Source organism: Cetorhinus maximus, chromosome 5 (genome assembly GCF_964194155.1).
Source record: "Cetorhinus maximus chromosome 5, sCetMax3.hap1.1, whole genome shotgun sequence".
Taxonomy (NCBI): domain Eukaryota; kingdom Metazoa; phylum Chordata; class Chondrichthyes; order Lamniformes; family Cetorhinidae; genus Cetorhinus; species Cetorhinus maximus.
This window is the reverse complement of record NC_135883.1, coordinates 123,615,297-123,631,648: the sequence shown is the minus strand read 5'-3', so window position 1 is coordinate 123,631,648 and position 16,352 is coordinate 123,615,297. Positions and strand designations below refer to the sequence as shown.

The following is a 16,352-nucleotide window of genomic DNA, read 5'->3' as shown; positions in this document are numbered from 1 at the left end:
TAGACTAGACCTATATATCCTGAAGTCTAGAAGAATAAGATCGATCATCTAATTGAAACACACAACATTCTCAAGGGGCTTGACAGGATAGATGCTCTTCTTGTTCTCTGTAACAATTTTAAATTAATGACCCCTTGTCACTGACTGCCCTATCAAATATAATAGTCTTTCTGTAGTCACAATATGGGCAAAATGAGTACGTCTATTTTTCCAATCTTAAAAAAAGTACAATAAAGGGAAAAAATAGCACAAAAGCAGTCACTTTTTAAGAAACATTCTCCCTATTAATTACTTATGGTGTCCCCATATTTCTACATCTACATGCCCCTCAGCAACATCATCCAAAGGCACAGCGTTAGTTTTAATGTATACTGACAACACTCAGCTCTATCTCACCACCACCTCTCTCGACTCCTCCACCATTGCTAAATTATCAGACTGCTTATCCAGTACTGGATGAGCTGAAATTTCCTCCATTTAATTATTGGCAAGACTGAAGCCATCATTTTCGGTCCCTGCTCAAAACTCTTTTCCCTAGTCACTGATTTCACCCCTCTTCCTGCAGCAGTCTGTGATTAAACCAGTCTATTTGCAACTTTGGTGTCAAATTTCACTCCAAGATGAACTTCTGATCTCGTATTCGCACCATCACCAAAACCACATTTTTTCACCTCCGTGACATCACCTGACTTTACCCTAGTCTCAGTTTATCTGCCAGTGAAACCCTCATTCATGCTTTTATTACCTCTAGACTCAACTATCCTAACACGTTCCTGGTTGACCTCCCACATTCTACCATTTGTAACCTTTGAGGCCACCCAAAACTCTGCTGCCTGTGTCTTAATTCAACCAAGTCTTGTTCTATCATCCCTGTGCTCGCTGACCTACATTGGCTGGGAGTTGTACAACATTTTGATTTTAAAATTCTCACCCTTGTCTTCAACTCCCTCCCTGACCTTGCCGATCCCCACCTCTGGTAATTTCCTCTGACCCCATAACCCTCTAAGATATCTGTGCTCCTCTAATTCTGGCCTTTGTACATCCCTGATATTAATCACTCCATCAATGGTGGTTGTGCCTTCAGCTGCCTAGGCTCTAAGCTTTGGAATTCTCTCCCTATGCCTTTCTACCTCGCTTTCCTCCTTTAAAACGCTCCTTAAAACTTTTCCCTTTGATCCAGCTTTTGGTCATCTGTCCTAATACCATTTTATGTGGCTCAGTGTCATATTTTGTTTTTTAATTCTCCTTTGAAGCACCTTGGGATGTTTTATTTTGTTAAAGGCACTATATAAGTTGTTGTTAAAATGGTGTTGACCATATTGTGCGCAGGTTCGTAAGTTGGACGGTTGTCAGCTATGTCATCTTCACCCGACCCTACTGATGCAAAGACAGAGCCTCCCAAGAGTGCTGGTTATAAAAGTCCGGGACTGAGAGGAATCCGATCCACCAGCCTTTTCCGAGCAGTTAACCCGGAGCTCTTCATTAAACCTGTAAGGGAATTGCCACTTCAATTTGGACAGTGCTGTTTTTAAAAGCAGTTATGATATTCTGGAGGGATGACTGAGAAGGAAAGGCAATGGAACACCTGACTCTCGCATTGTGGGTTCAAGGGAATTTGAAGTGGAGGCTTCTATATTTGCAACCTTCTTCCTAACCCAACTCCACCAGCACCAGAATTCCAACACGTGGCACTTTGTCCAGTTTCAACCACTTTCAACGTTGTTGGACAGTGAACACGATTATCCTCTATTACAAATATATCTCCTGTTGGCGAATCAGAATGGTATTGGCAGGTTGTCAGGCCTTTATACAACCTTTAATGAAAGAGTGTAACAGGTTGATACATTGCCATTTCACTTCTATGTCCTGGATTCCAATCTAACCAAGTGAGATGCTTGAACCTTCTCGCAGTGTTGGTTGTGAGAGACAGCTTGAAATGAGTATGACAAAAGTTAAACCGCTTCAAACCAATGTGATGCTGTGACGATAACAGAGACCTGGCTCAAGGAAGGACTAGTAATCCAGAGACCCAGGGCAATGCTCTGGGTACCCGGGTTTGAATCCCACCACGTTAGATGGTGGAATTTGAATTTAATAAAAATCTGGAATTAAAATCGAATGATGACCATGAAGCCATTGTCGATTGTTGTAAAAACCCATCTGGTTCACTCATGTCCTTTAGGGAAGGAAATCTGTCGTCCTCTCTGGCCTGGCCTACACGTGACTCCAGACCCACAGCAATGTGGTTGACTCTTAAATGCCCTCTGAAATGGCCGAGCAAGCCACTCAGTTGTATCAAACCGCTACTGTCACAAAAAAGGAATGAAAGTGGACAGACCACTGGGCATCGACCTAGGCACCGTAAACGACAACGGCATACTCAGCCCTGTTGACCCTGCAATGTCCCCCTGACTAACAACTGGGGACTAGTGCCAAAATTGGGAGAGCTGTCTCACAGACTAGTCAAGCAATAGCCTGACACAGTCATCCTCACGGAATCATACCTTACAGATAATGTCCCAGCCTCCTCCATCACCATCCCTAAGTATGTTCTGTCCCAACGGCAGGACAGGCCCAGCAGAGGTGGCAGCACAGTGGTATATAGTCAGGAGGGAGTTGCCCTGGGAGTCCTCAACATTGACTCTGGACCCCTTGAAGTCTCATGGCATCAGGTTAAACATGCTCAAGGAAACCTCCTGCTGATTACCATGTATCGCCCTCCCTCAGCTGATGAATCAGTGTTCCTCCATGTTGAACACCACTTGGAGGAAGCACTGACGGTGGCAAGGGTGCAGAATGTACTCTGGGTGGGGGACTTCAATGTCCATCACCAAGAGTGGCTTGGTAGCACCACTACTGACCGAGCTGGCTGAGTCCTAAAGGACATAGCTGCTAGACTGGGTCTGCAGCAGGTGGTGAGGGAACCAACAAGATAGAAAAACATACTTGACATCCTCACCAACCTGCCTGCCACAGATGCATCTGTCCATGACAGTATCGGTAGGAGTGACCACCGCACAGTTGTTGTTAAATCAAAGTCCCGCCTGCTCATTGAGGATACCCTCCATCGTGTTGTGTGGCAGTACCACCGTGCTAAATGGGATGGATTTCGAACAGATCTACCAACTCAAGACTGGGCACCCATGAGACGCTGTGTGCCATCAGCAGCAGCAGAATTGTACTCAAACACAATCTGTAACCTCATGGCCTGGCACATCTCCCACTCTACCATTACCATCAGGCCAGGGGATCAACCCTGGTTCAATGAAGAGTGCAGGAGGGCATGCCAAGAGCAGCACCAGGCATACCTAAACATGAGGTGTCACCCTGATGAAGCTATAACACTATGTGCCAAACAGCATAAGCAGCAAGTGATAGACAGGGCTAAGTGATCCCACAACCAACAGATCAGATCTAAAATATCCCCATCCCCAATGATGGAGGAGCCCAGCACAGTAAAAGATGAGGATGAAGTATTTGCTACAATCTTCAGCCAGAAGTGCCGAGTGGATGATCCATCTCGGCCTCCTCCGGAATTCCCCAGCATCACAGATGCCAGCCGTCAGCCAATTCGATTCACTCCACATGATATCAAGAAATGGCTGAAGGCACTGCATACTGCAAAGGCAATGAGCCCTGACAATACTCTGGCAAAAGTACTGAAGACTCACGCTCCAGAACTTGCCGCGCCCCTATTCAAGCTGTTTCAGTACAGCTACAACACTGGCATCTACCCGGCCATGTGGAAAATTGCCCAGGTATGTCCTGTGCACAAAAATCAGGACAAATCCAACTCGGCCAATTACCGCCCCATCATTCTACTCTCCATCATCAGTTAAGTAATGGAAGGGGTTATCAACAGTGCTATCAAGCGATACTTGCTTAGCAATAACCTGCTCACTGACGCCCAGTTTGGGTTCCGCCAGGGCCACTCAGCTCCTGACCTCGTTACAGCCTTGGGTCAAACATGAACAAAAGAGCTGAGCTCCAGAGGTGAGGTGAGAGTGACTGCCCTTGACATCAGGGCAGCATTTGACAGAGTGTGGCATCAAGGAGCCCCAGCAAAACTGGAGTCAATGGGAATCAGGGGAAAAACTCTCCACTGGTTGGCGTCATACCTAGCACAAAGGAAGATGGTTGTGGTAGTTGGAGGTCAGTTATCTCAGCTCCAGGACATCACTTCAGGAGTTCCTCAGGGTAGTGTCCTCAGCCCAACCATCTTCAGTTGCTTTAGCAATGACCTTCCTTCCACCATAAGGTCAGAAGCGGGGATGTTCGCTGATGATTGCACAATGTTCAGCACCATTCACGACTCCTCAGATACTGAAGTAGTTCATGTCCAAACTCAGCAAAACCTGGACAATATCCAGGCTTGGGCTGACAAGTGTCAAGTGATGACCACCTCCAACAAGAGAGAATCCAACCAGCACCCCTTGACATTCAATGGCATTACCATCACCGAATCCCCAACTATCAACATCCTGGAGGTTAGCATTGACCAAAAACTGAACTGGACTAGCCATATAAATACCGTGGCTACAAGAGCAGGTCAGAGACTAGGAATCGTGCGACGAGTAACTAGCTTCCTGACTCCCCAAAGCCTGTCCACCATCTGCAATGCACAAGTCGGGAGTGTGATGGAATACTCCCCACTTGCCTGAATGGGTCCAGCTCCCACACCACTCAAGAAGCTTGACATCGTCCAGGACAGAGCAGCCCGCTTAATTGGCACCACATCCACAAACATTCACTCCCTCCACCACTGACGCACAGTAGCGCGGTGTGTACCATCTACAAGATGCACTGCAGGAATTCACCAGGGCTCCTTCGACAGCACCTTCCAATCCCATGACCATTTAGAAGGACAAGAGCAGATAGATGGGAACACCACCACCTGGACGTTCCCCTCCAAGTCACTCACCATCCTGACTTGGAAATATATCGCCGTTCCTTCACTGTCACTGGGTCAAAATCCTGGAACTCCCTTTCTAAAAGTACTGTGCGTGTACCTACACCACATGGACCACCACCACTTCAGGGGCAACTAGGGATGGGCAATAAATGCTGGCCCAGCCAGCAAAGCCCACACCCTATGAATGAGTAAAAAAAATAATTGGGTGTTAAATGTTCCCAGGTACAAAGTGTTCAGGAAAGGAGGGCGGGGTGGCGATATTGGTTATGGGGAGCATTGCAGTACTGGAGAAAGAGGATGTCCCAGAGGTTTCAAGGACAGAATCAATTTGGCTAGAGCTAAGGAATAAAAAGGGTGAAATTATATTGCTCGGTGTCATGTATAGACCGCCAACTAGTGAGAAGAATGTAGAAGAATAAATCTGCAGGGAAATTGCAGAGAGATGCAAGCATTATAGAGTAGTCATAATGGGGGACTTTAATCACCCGATTGTATACTGGGACAGTGGTAGTGTAAAGGGTGGAGAGGGGCAAAAGTTCCTAGATTGTGTTCAGGAAAATTTTCTACAGCAGTATGTGGCCAATCCAACAAGAAAGGACACACTGTTGGACCTGGTTCTTAGAAATAACGTGGGCCAAGTAGATCAAGTGTAAGTGGGGAACATTTAGGCGACAGTGATCATTATATTGTACATTTTAGGATGATGATAGAAAAGGCTGATAGGCAATCCAGAGTAAGAATAATTAACTGGAGGAGAGCCAACTTCGATGGGGCAAGAACGGAGCTGGACCAGATAGACTGGAACAGAAGATTGGCGGGAAAATCTGTAGCTGAACAATGGGCTTTCTTCAAAAAAGAATTGGTTTGGGCACAGTCAAGATATATTCTGTTGAAAGGGAAAGGTAGGGCAAACAAATCCAGAGTTCCCTACATGAAAAAGCAGATAGAAATTAAGATAAAGAAAAGAAAGTGTGCTTATGACAGGTAGAAAGTACAATTGACAACCAAGAGGAATGCAGAAGGTTCAGAGTGGAGGTGAAAAAGCCTATTAGAGAAGCGAAGAGGGATTATGCGATAAAACCACAGCCAACATAAAGGGGAATCCCAAAGTCTTCTATAGACATGTAAATAGTAAAAGGAGGAATAGGGCCGCTTAGGGACCTAAAAGGGAATTTACACATTGACGAAGGGGTCATGGCTGAGGTATTAAGTGAATACTTTGCATCCGTCCTTACCAAGGAGGTAGATGCTACCCAGGCCATGGTGATGGGGACAGACGAGGAAACTGTCACTAGATGGGTTCAAAATTGGTAAGGAGGAAGCGTTGAATAGACTGTCGGTACTTAAAGTTGACAAGATGACAGGACTGGAGGAGATGAATCCAAGGATATTGAAGGAAATGGGAGTAGAAATTGCAGGGGCATGGACCATAATTTTTCAGTCTTCCCTAGACTCGGGAGGTCCCAGAGGACTGGAGAATTGCAAACATGCCATTGTTCAAAAAAGGTTATAAGGATAAGCCCCGCAATTACAGACCAGTCAGTTTAACTTCAGTGGTGGGCAAGATTCTAGAAACAATTATTCGGGATAGAATTAGTAGCCACACGGAAAAATACGTGTTGATAAGGAAGAGCCAGCATGGATTTCTAAAGGGGAAATTATGTTTAACTAACTTGCTGGAGTTTTTTTGAAGAGGCAGCAGAAAAGTTCAATGAGGGTAATGCTGTTGATGTGGTGTACATGGATTTTGAAAAGGCATTTGATACAGTGCCACATAATAGACTTGTGAGAAAAGTTATTGCTCACGGAATAAAAGGGACAGTAGCAACATGGATACAAAATAGGCTGAAAAATAGGAAGCAGAGAGTAATGGTCAATGGCTATTTTTCAGGCTGGAGGAAGGGTTGTAGTGGAGTTTCCCAGGGGTAGGTATTGGGACCCTTGCTTTTCCTTATGAATATTAATGATCTGGATCTTGATGTGCAGGAGACAATTTGAAAGTTTGCAGATGATACAAAGCTTGGGAGTGTTGTAAACTGCGAGGAGGACAGTGTAGAACTTCTAAAGGACAAAGACAAGTTGGTGGAGTGGGCAGAGAGGTGGCAGATGAAGTTGAATGCGGAGAAGTGTGAGGTGAGGCATTTTTGTAGGAAGAACATAGAGGTGCAGGAGCATAAAGACTTGGGTGTATAGTGCATAGATCATTGAAGGTAGCAGGACAGGTGGAGAGAGCAGTTAATAAAGCATACAATATCTTGGGCTTTATTAATAGGGACATAGAGTACAAGAGCAGGGAGGTTATGCTGAATTTATACAAGACACTCAGAAGACTTCAGCTGGAGTATTGTGTACAATTTTGGGTGCCACACTATAGGAAGGATGTGAACACATTGGAGAGAGTGCAGAAGAGGTTTACAAGAATGGTTCCAGGGATGAGAAACTTCAGTTACGAAGATAGATTGGAGAGTTTGGGAATGTTCTCCTTGGAGAGAAGAAGGCTAAGAGGAGATTTGATAGAGATGTTCAAAATCATGAGAGGTCTGGACAGAGCAGATAGGGAGAAACTTTTCCCACTCGTAAAAGTACCAAGAACGAGAGGGCACAGATTTAAAGTGATTTGTAAAAGAAGCAAATGTGACGTGAGAAAAAACTTGTTCACACAGCGAGTAGTTAGGGTTTGGAATGCACTGCCTGGAAGTGTGGTGGAGGCAGGTTCAATCAAGGCATTTAAGAGGGCATTAGATGATTATTTGAATAGAAACTATGTGCAGGGGATGGGGAAAAGGCAGGGCAATGGCACTAGGTCATAATGCTCATTTGGAGAGCTGGTGCAGACACGATGGGCCGAATGGCCGCCTCCTGTGCCGTTAAATTTCTGAGATTCTGGATGACTACAGCTTCACAGCACAAAGCCACTCTATTTGTCAATGTCAATGACAATGTTTAGTCTTCTAAAGTTGGGATTGAGGGACATTGTTGGGACAGAGCAGAAGGACCTCACTTGAGGTCCTTCTAACTTGTGCCGCTTCTGACACTGCGGACTGAATCTTTGGGTCCCGCTGAGGTTGGGAATGGAGGCAGATGGAACCCAAAAATACCATCGCCAGCATTTTTGTGGAAGTGGGCTTGGAGTCAGCAAATTAGGCTCATTAAGAGCCTTGTTACCCATGGTTAAGGGAGGTTGACTGGGATCTTGCATATAAGTTGGCCTGGAGCTTTGAAAGAAGTTGATGAGAGGGCGCCTCCTATCTTGAAGCACCCTCTCAGTTACTAACCCTATACTGCAGCCTGCTGCTCCCCTCATGTGGGAAGCCCTCTCATTGGCCCTGCAGCTTTGAGAGCTCACATACTGCCTTTAATTGGACAGGGAACCTGTCTCCATGCCAGTTAAGGGGCTTCTCTGTGAAGATCCCAAAGGGTGCCTGTTTCCTCCCTGGGGGTAAATTCAGGACCCAGAAACTGTCCGGATTCCTGCTTCCTGCCATGAGCTGAAAATCTAGCCCTGGAGTGTTCTATTTTCCTATTATTTTATGAGCACAAAATTTGTCTATTTAAAAAGAAGAAATTATTTCCACGGAAAACAATTTGAGACATCACATTCTGCAAGTCATTCTATAAAATGCTCAGATAAGGGAAAGTTGTCAAAATAGCAATGGTTCTTCAAGAGATTTCAAATTTATTTGTAAAATCTAATTTTTGCCTTTGTGTTCCTGCAACAGAATAAACCTGTGATGGCTTTTGGACTACTGACCATAACACTGTGTGTGAGTTACATTGCTTATTTGAACGCCACAGCAGAAAACAAGGCAGAGTTGTATGAAGCAATTGATAGTGAAGGAACAAGATACACAAGACGAAAAACATCAAAGTGGGAATGAAATACCCAATGAAACCAGATGAGCAATATTGCAACCAAGAAACTACAGAAGTATTTGTAACAATTTTTGTTATTAATATTATGTAGTTACAACACCGCTGAGAATGTATGGAGTAAGATAGAGACCTCAATATCCCTGTCATGTTGAGCATAATTTACCTTGATAGTTAACTCTTGAGTACTTATTTTAGATTCCCAAATAAATATTTTTCCTTCCCAAGGAATGCAAAGTGAATTCAACCTTCAGCCATAGCACCATCTAGGGGGTCGTGTACAAATTACTACGTTATACAATAATAGCATTTGAACCTTAGCATTTAATAAGCTTCCTCGGCTCCATGCATGTGATGCCACTTACCCAATGTATCTTCTACCCAGTGTGTGAATTCTTCTTCCCTGTCATCAAAGTAGTAGAATGTATCATTATTTTATGGCGAAGGTTTGGATATGAGAGAGGCTACCCACAGGAACAATGACTGTTTTATAGTCTGTGACACTCTGATCAAACAGGAGTGGTGCTTTTAGCATTTGAGCAGTCTATTTCAATCCTGCCATTATGAAAAGCTCCATCTAATAGGCAGGTGACAGACTGGTAAAGACTTGCTCCTGAACAGTAATCCTGTAGTAATGAAAGTTTTAATCCCAGTTTCCATTCGTTATTTTTCTGAGACTTCTGTCTTGTTTATTTTCTGTGAAATTTGTTGACAACTAATATTTTTCTTCTGTTGCTTAAATCCATGCTCGTGCCAAATGTGACAATAAAGAGAAAGATAGTCAAGTTCAAATCAAGAAATTCGCACTTGCTGCAAATAAATACAAAATTTTGAAAATACACAACAGGCCCATCAGCATCTGAAGAGAGAAAACATAGTTTAACACTTCAGTTAGACCCCCTTTGGTAGACTTGGTCAAGTTCTGAACTAACTGAAGCTGCCTGCCTTGGGATGTTTATGCTGAAAATAGTGTAAAATAAAAATTATGTTTTGTTTCACAATTGTGGTTTCTTTCAAAGTTCTGGATTTCTTGAAATTGCTTCTGTGCTGTTCTAAAGAATTATGTGAAATTGTGAATATGAAGCAGGATATACTGGACATAAGAACACAATATCCACTGCTTACTCACTTGGATTTCTACCTGACTGGCCAAAGGACTCAAATTCACAGGTTTGTTCTTTCATGCCATGTATTATACGGGCAGTTTGTACAAATTTGCACTCCTGGCACAGAGCTTTGCCCAGTGGGAATTTCAGTATGGTGGTCAACAGGTCTGAAGGGTTTAAAATGAAAGACACGGAAGAATTCTTATTAGGTGACAGTAAAACAATTGATTATTCACTGAGGGCATCCAATGCCAAATTACTTTTTCTGACTAAAGGACACCCTGATCCCTCTGAACGCAAACATTTCCCAGTCTTCATTGAAACATATTCTGCTTTTCTAATTTGCCTACCAAAGTGGATAACTTCACACTTCTTCACACTGTATTCCATCTGCCACATTCTCGCCCACGCTCTTAACTTGTCTATATCCTTTTGCACCCTGATCATATTTATGTTCCAATTCAACATTGTATCGTCAGCAATCTTGGATATATTACACTCAGCCTCCTCATCACTAAGTCACTGATATAGATTGTAAATAGCTGAGGCCCAAGCACTGATCCTTGTAGGACCTCACTATACTCTGCCATCCTGAAAATTATCTGTGCATTCCTACTGTATTTTCTAACGTTCACCAATCCTCAAACCTTCCTAATATATTATCCCACAATCCCATGAGTCTCAATTTTGTGTAATAGCCTCTTGCATGACACCTTTGCGAATGCTTTTTGAAAATCCAAATAATATTATGTCCACTGCATCCCCCTTATCCATATTACTGGTTACATCCTCTAAAAGCTCTTAACAGATTTGTCAAACACAATTTCCCTTTCATAAACCTGTGTTGACTCACCAAATCATATTATGATTTTCTAAGTGCCCTGTTACCACATCCCTAATAATAGGTTCCACCATTTTGCTTACTACTGATGATTAACCTATAGTTCCCAGTTTCATCTCTTCCTCCCTTCTCAAATAGTTTACTACCTTCCAATCCATGGGGTTTGTTCTAAACTCTAGGGAATTCTGGAAAATCAAAGCCTTTGCACCCGCTATCTGTTTCGTCACTTATTTATACCTCAGGATGGAGGCGATCAGGTCCAGGAGATTTGTCAGCTTTTAGTTTGCGCCTACAATTTAGACTGACTGATACTTCAGTAGTGAAGGTATGCTGTATTGTTGGGGTTGCTGTTGTTTGTACAAGATGTCAAACCATTTAAAAATATTCCATGGCCCTATTAGAAGAATACTTGAGAGTTTTCCTGATTCCCAGGCCAAAATTTCTCCTCTGACTAGTGTTACAGAAACAAATGATCCAATTATTAATTTGCTGTTTGTCAGACCCTGCTATGCCCAAATTGTTGATGACATTTGCCTTTGTAATGGTAACTGCCATTCCAAAATTCATGTATTGGTTGTAAAGCTTCTTTGGTGCCCTGAAGATATGTTAAGATTTTACATAAATACAAATTGTTCATAATTTCCCTGAAAATAGCTCAGAAAATGTTGCCATTTCTGGTTGGTACCAATATCACCCTGTAAAATACTGCGGTTATTAATCAATGACAGTGAGAAAAAGCACAATGTGTAGTGAATATAAAGTTTGGGAATCTGACTGAGATCTTCCCTGACAGGACAAGAAGGGCTGAGACATCACCCTGCCTGTACCCGGGTCAAATTGGCAGGCTTTACACCCAAGTGATAGTATTGGGCTCATTTAAGAAAAAATGTAAATGCATTGAAGCAGTTCAGGGACGGTTTACTGGACTAATACCAGGAATGGGTGGGTTGTCTTATGAGCAAAGGTTGGACAGGTTAAGCTTGTATCCACTGAAGTTTTGAAGAGTAAGAGGCAACTCGATTGAAATCTTGACAGGGTGAATGTGGAGAGAATGTTACCTCTTGTGGGAGAATCTAGAACTAGGGGTCACTGTTTAAAAATAAGAGGTCGCTCATTTAAGACAAAGATGAGAATTCTTTTCTCTGAGGGTTGAGAGTCTTTGGAACTCTTAAAAGGCAGTGGAAGCAGAGTCTTTGAATATTTTTAAGGCAGAGGCAGGTAGATTTTTGATTAACAAAGGGGTGAAAGGTTATGGGGAGCAGGCAGGAACGTGGGGTTGAGATTACATTCAAATCAGCCATGATCTTATTGAATGGCAAAGCAGGCTCAAGGGACCGAGTGGCCTATTCCTGCTCCTAATTCATATCTTTGTACATATGTAAGCTGCTGGCACAATTTGTTTATCGGTGTTGCTGCTTACACTTTAAATAGGAGACAGTAAGTGAAGAGTTGCTACAGGAGGGTTTTGGTGGCTTTGATGGCAAGAGTACTGGATTTACATAGATGCCTCCAAAGATAGTGCTAATACATTGGGGACATCACACCTCTCAGTGGGGCCCTCTACTATCTTGGCTGATCTTAATGCCAACCAGGCCTTCAATCTGGAGTCTTTCTCGTCTCTTTGACTCAGTACCACAAACATTGCTGGTTTTACCCATTAAGCTAAAACATACGTATTTTTAGCTGCATGAAATTTACGCACCAGTATCAGTATGAAGCTTCAACCTGAATGTTTTAAAACTTTTGGAGATAAGTGAAGCCATTCTGCATACTATGGCCACTAGAGGGAGTAAAAGTGTTAACTTTATTTTTTAAAAGTTACCTTCATACGAAGGATGGAGAAGATGTAAAATACAACAGATGCTGAAAATCTGAAATAAAATGCTGGAAATGCTCAGCAAGTCAGAAAACATGCATAGGGGGAGAAAACACACCTGATATTTCATTAATTCTCTTCTTTCACGGGCACTTCTTGACCTGCTGAGTGTTTCCAGCATTTTCTGTTATTATAAAGAATGATATTCTGATACTTAATGGAAAATACGGCACCTGCAACAGTGGGCCTGACATAAGACCATTGGGTAATTTCCAAAACTCTTGTATTGTGATCACTGCAGCTCTTTCCTCTCCTTCCTTCCTTCCTTTTGTCTATCTCGCTCTCTCGCACCCCCCACCCCCTTCCTGTCCTTGCTGAGTCACTGTAGTTTTTTAAGGGAAATCCTCCTTGACAAATTTAATAGCATTTTTTTGAGAGCATAACCAGCAGGTAGATAAGAGGGAACCAGTGGATGTACTTTATTTGGATTTTGTGCAGGCTTTCAATAAAGTGTCACACAAGATGTTATTACACAAAACTATGGCTCAAAACTTGGGGGTAATATACGGTATTAGCATAGATTGATATTTAGCCTAACAGAAAAATCAAATTAGGAATAAACAGGTCATTTTCAGGATGGCAAAGTATAACCATTGGGCTGCTGCAAGGATCAGTGCTTGGGTCCCAGCTATTTACAATCTACATCAAAGTAGAGAAAAAAATTAAAGCAGAATATTCTTTAAATGGTGAGAGACTGGAAAATGTCATTTGGAGGGGCCTGGTATGCTTGTACAAGAATCACAGAAAGTTAACATTCAGCTATTACAATCATTAGGAAAATGGTGTGTTAGCCTTTATTGTATAGGGATCTGAATACGTAAGGAAGGAAGGATTGCTGCAATTATATGTGGCTTTGGTGAGACCAGACATGGAGGCCTGTGTACATTTTTGGTCTCCTTACCTATGGAGGAAGGTGCAGTAAAGGCTTGCTGGACTGATTCGCAAGATGACATACAGGGGGGGTCATGGTTACCAAGGAAACGGGTCCAAAGTTAAAGTCCAGCAATTTATCACAGTGATACTGCCAGCGTGAGCTAGACAGAAAAAGAGAAGGTATAAGAAAGTAGGGACAAATTGAGCGAGAAAGAGAAAAGAGAATGACATGGAATTGGGCAGACAGAGAAAGGAGGATGGCTAGAAGGAGGGTTGTCCAATGAGGAGAGATTTTGTGAATGGCCTGTTGGCTATCGAGTCAAAAAGAATGAAAGGTGACCTCAGCAATGTATAAAGTCTCCTAGGGCTTTACGGCGTGGGTGCTGAGATGTTGTTTCCCATGTTTGGAGGGTCTAGAACTAGTCAGCATAGTTTCAGGATAAAGGGTCAGCTATTTAGGACTGAGATGAGAAATTTGTTCATTCAGAGGGTTGTGAACCTTTTATACTCCAGCCTCTAAGTATATTCATGACTGAGATTGATATATTTTTGAGCACTAAGAGAATCAAGGGTTAATGAGGATAGGGCCGGAAGGTGCAGTAGATATGGAAGTTCAACCATGATCTTATGAAATAGGGAAGCAGGCTTGAGAGGCCCTATGGTCGTCTACTGCTCCTATTTCTTATGTTAGCATTCCTCCCCCCCTCCCTCAATTTCAGTCCCTCCCTTGCTCCCTCTCCCTCTTTCTTTCCCTCCCCACCCTCCCTGTCGCTTCTTCCCTCCCCTCCCCTTCCCCATTTCTCTCCCTCCCTCAATCTTTCCCCTCTTCCCTGCCCTCTCTCTCTCTCCCTATTCCCTCCTCCCTTCTGTCCCCTCTCTCTCCTCCCAGTCTTTTCCTACCTCCTTCCCGCATTTCCTCCCCTTTCTGCCTCTTCGAATCCATGTCATTCTCTATTGCACTGCTCCTCACTCACTCTCTCTCCCTTACTTCTCTCTCACCCTAACCCTCTCTCTCTCTGCTGTCATTTGTTACTGTCCAGCTCACGGTAGCAGCGTCACTGTGACAGCTGCTGGACTTTAACTTGAACCCGTTTCCTTGGTAACGATGACCCAGCTGTTCACATGCACCGTGCATTAACATTAAAGTAACACCGAGATGAGATGAGCTTTTGGTTTGCATCCTGCACTGTACCCGATCTGTAGATTTGGACAAGAGGCGTTTAATTGGAAGGAAGATCATTGTCACCCCCCAACCCACCCCCTTTATTTACTTGTTTATTGTTTTTAATCTGAGCTCTGATGGACACTTGGTGTTTCAATATCAAATCCAGAAAGTCGCTGCTGGTGACACCAGATGAAGGAACCTCAGGACTGCCCACCTGGTGTAAGGAACCAACTCATGCTTTGATTCAACAAAACGCTCACAAGTGTATTCTCGGTGAGAGCCTGTCATATATATCAGCCCTAAATGTTTCCAGTCTAAATGCCGGTGGGGGAGTGAGTGGAGGTGGAGGGAGAGTGGGGGGGGGGGGCGGGGTGTGGGTTCCAGGGGTTTTCTACACTGGTTATTTGAGGTTAGTTGCAGAGTTGAAAGCTGAGCTTTCTCATGTCCTGGCCCCCCACCATTGTGTCGCCCCCCTGCTCCAGGCGAGTGCCTCCTCCAAGTGAAAGGTTTCCAAACCCCGATAACCACTTTGATGGCCATGCAGACCCGCAAATCCCGGCATCCCGAACAAGCTACCGGGATTTGAGACTTGTGCAATAGGAGCTCACGCACGGCTGGCTCCTTCGAAAAAGGTAAACGCAGGTTGCCTGAACTTGTCTTGTTTTCTCAAAGTGGGTGAACACCATTCATTGTTTGAAAAGTCCTGCATTCATTAGAAACTGGGCACTTCACAGGCTCCTTCACTTCATTTACTTCGTGCTGGCAAATTCCACCCAGACTCGGAAGAGTTAATTCGAAAAAACCGTGCCAGTCAAATGATTACGGGGGAAAGCAAAGTATATGTAACTGATGGGGCTATTAAATGTCATGGCTGTACTTCACATTTGTACTAATCAATTTATATAATAATGATATAATTAAATTATTAAATAATTAAATTTAATAAATACAACAATACATACCATAGTAACTTAGGTTTTCTTTATTCTTTTATGGGATGTGGGCATCACTGGCAAGGCCAGCATTTGTTGCCTGTCCCAAGTTGCCCTTACTAAGCCATTTCAGAGGGCAATAAGCCAGATCAGGTATGAACAGTAGATTTTCTTCCCTAAAGGGCATAAGTGAAGCTGCTGTTTTTTTTATAGCAATCAATGATAGTATCAATTCCAGATTTTATTAATTGAATTAAATTCCACCAGCTGCCATAGTAGGACTTGTACCCTTGTCCCACAGTATTAGTTACAATCTCTGGATTACTAGTCTAGTAATATTACCGCTACGCCACCATAGGCTGTGGCATGATGGTATTGCCTGGACAGGATGCTTATCCAAACATGAACAGATGTAAGTGTAAACAGTGAGAGAAATCATCTTCAGCTGGCACTCAGGTGACTTTTAAAAAATTCATTCATGGGATGTGTGTATCACTGGCTGGGCCAGCATTTATTGCCCATCCCTAATTGCCTGTGTTCAAGCAAAGAGCAAGAGTCCAAAATCTGAGGCTCCTCCACTACTGTGTGCTCGGTCCCTTTACCTGCCTCACTCACAGTCACATCTTCCTGTCTCTGACCACTGACTAAAAGAGACAACCCTATTTTACGAGGTGTGACCATCTTCTTGAACAAAGTGTCCAGGTATTTCTCCCCCTCCCTTATGTTGCAGTGTCTGCAGTTCAGCTTCCAGATCAATAATCCTGATCTGGGATTCCT

General features: G+C 43.4%; 1 protein-coding gene across 3 annotated transcripts in view; it reads left to right on the top strand.

Moving 5' to 3' along the window:
* The window catches only part of smim8 (small integral membrane protein 8), a 39,114-nt gene that overhangs the window by 1,153 nt on the left and 21,609 nt on the right, over window positions 1-16,352 (top strand). The window contains exons 2-4 of one of the 3 annotated variants that reach the window (XR_013576642.1): window positions 1,330-1,490; window positions 8,632-8,840; window positions 9,554-10,189. Coding sequence is in view for 1 of the 3 variants with exons in the window: in XM_078542445.1 (XP_078398571.1) it covers window positions 1,356-1,490; window positions 8,632-8,790 (294 nt within the window). In the remaining 2 variants the exon portion in view is untranslated. Of the gene's footprint in view, window positions 1-1,329; window positions 1,491-8,631; window positions 10,190-16,352 lie in introns of those variants that run through there. The other 2 variants (XR_013576643.1, XM_078542445.1) reach the window with 2 other exon arrangements.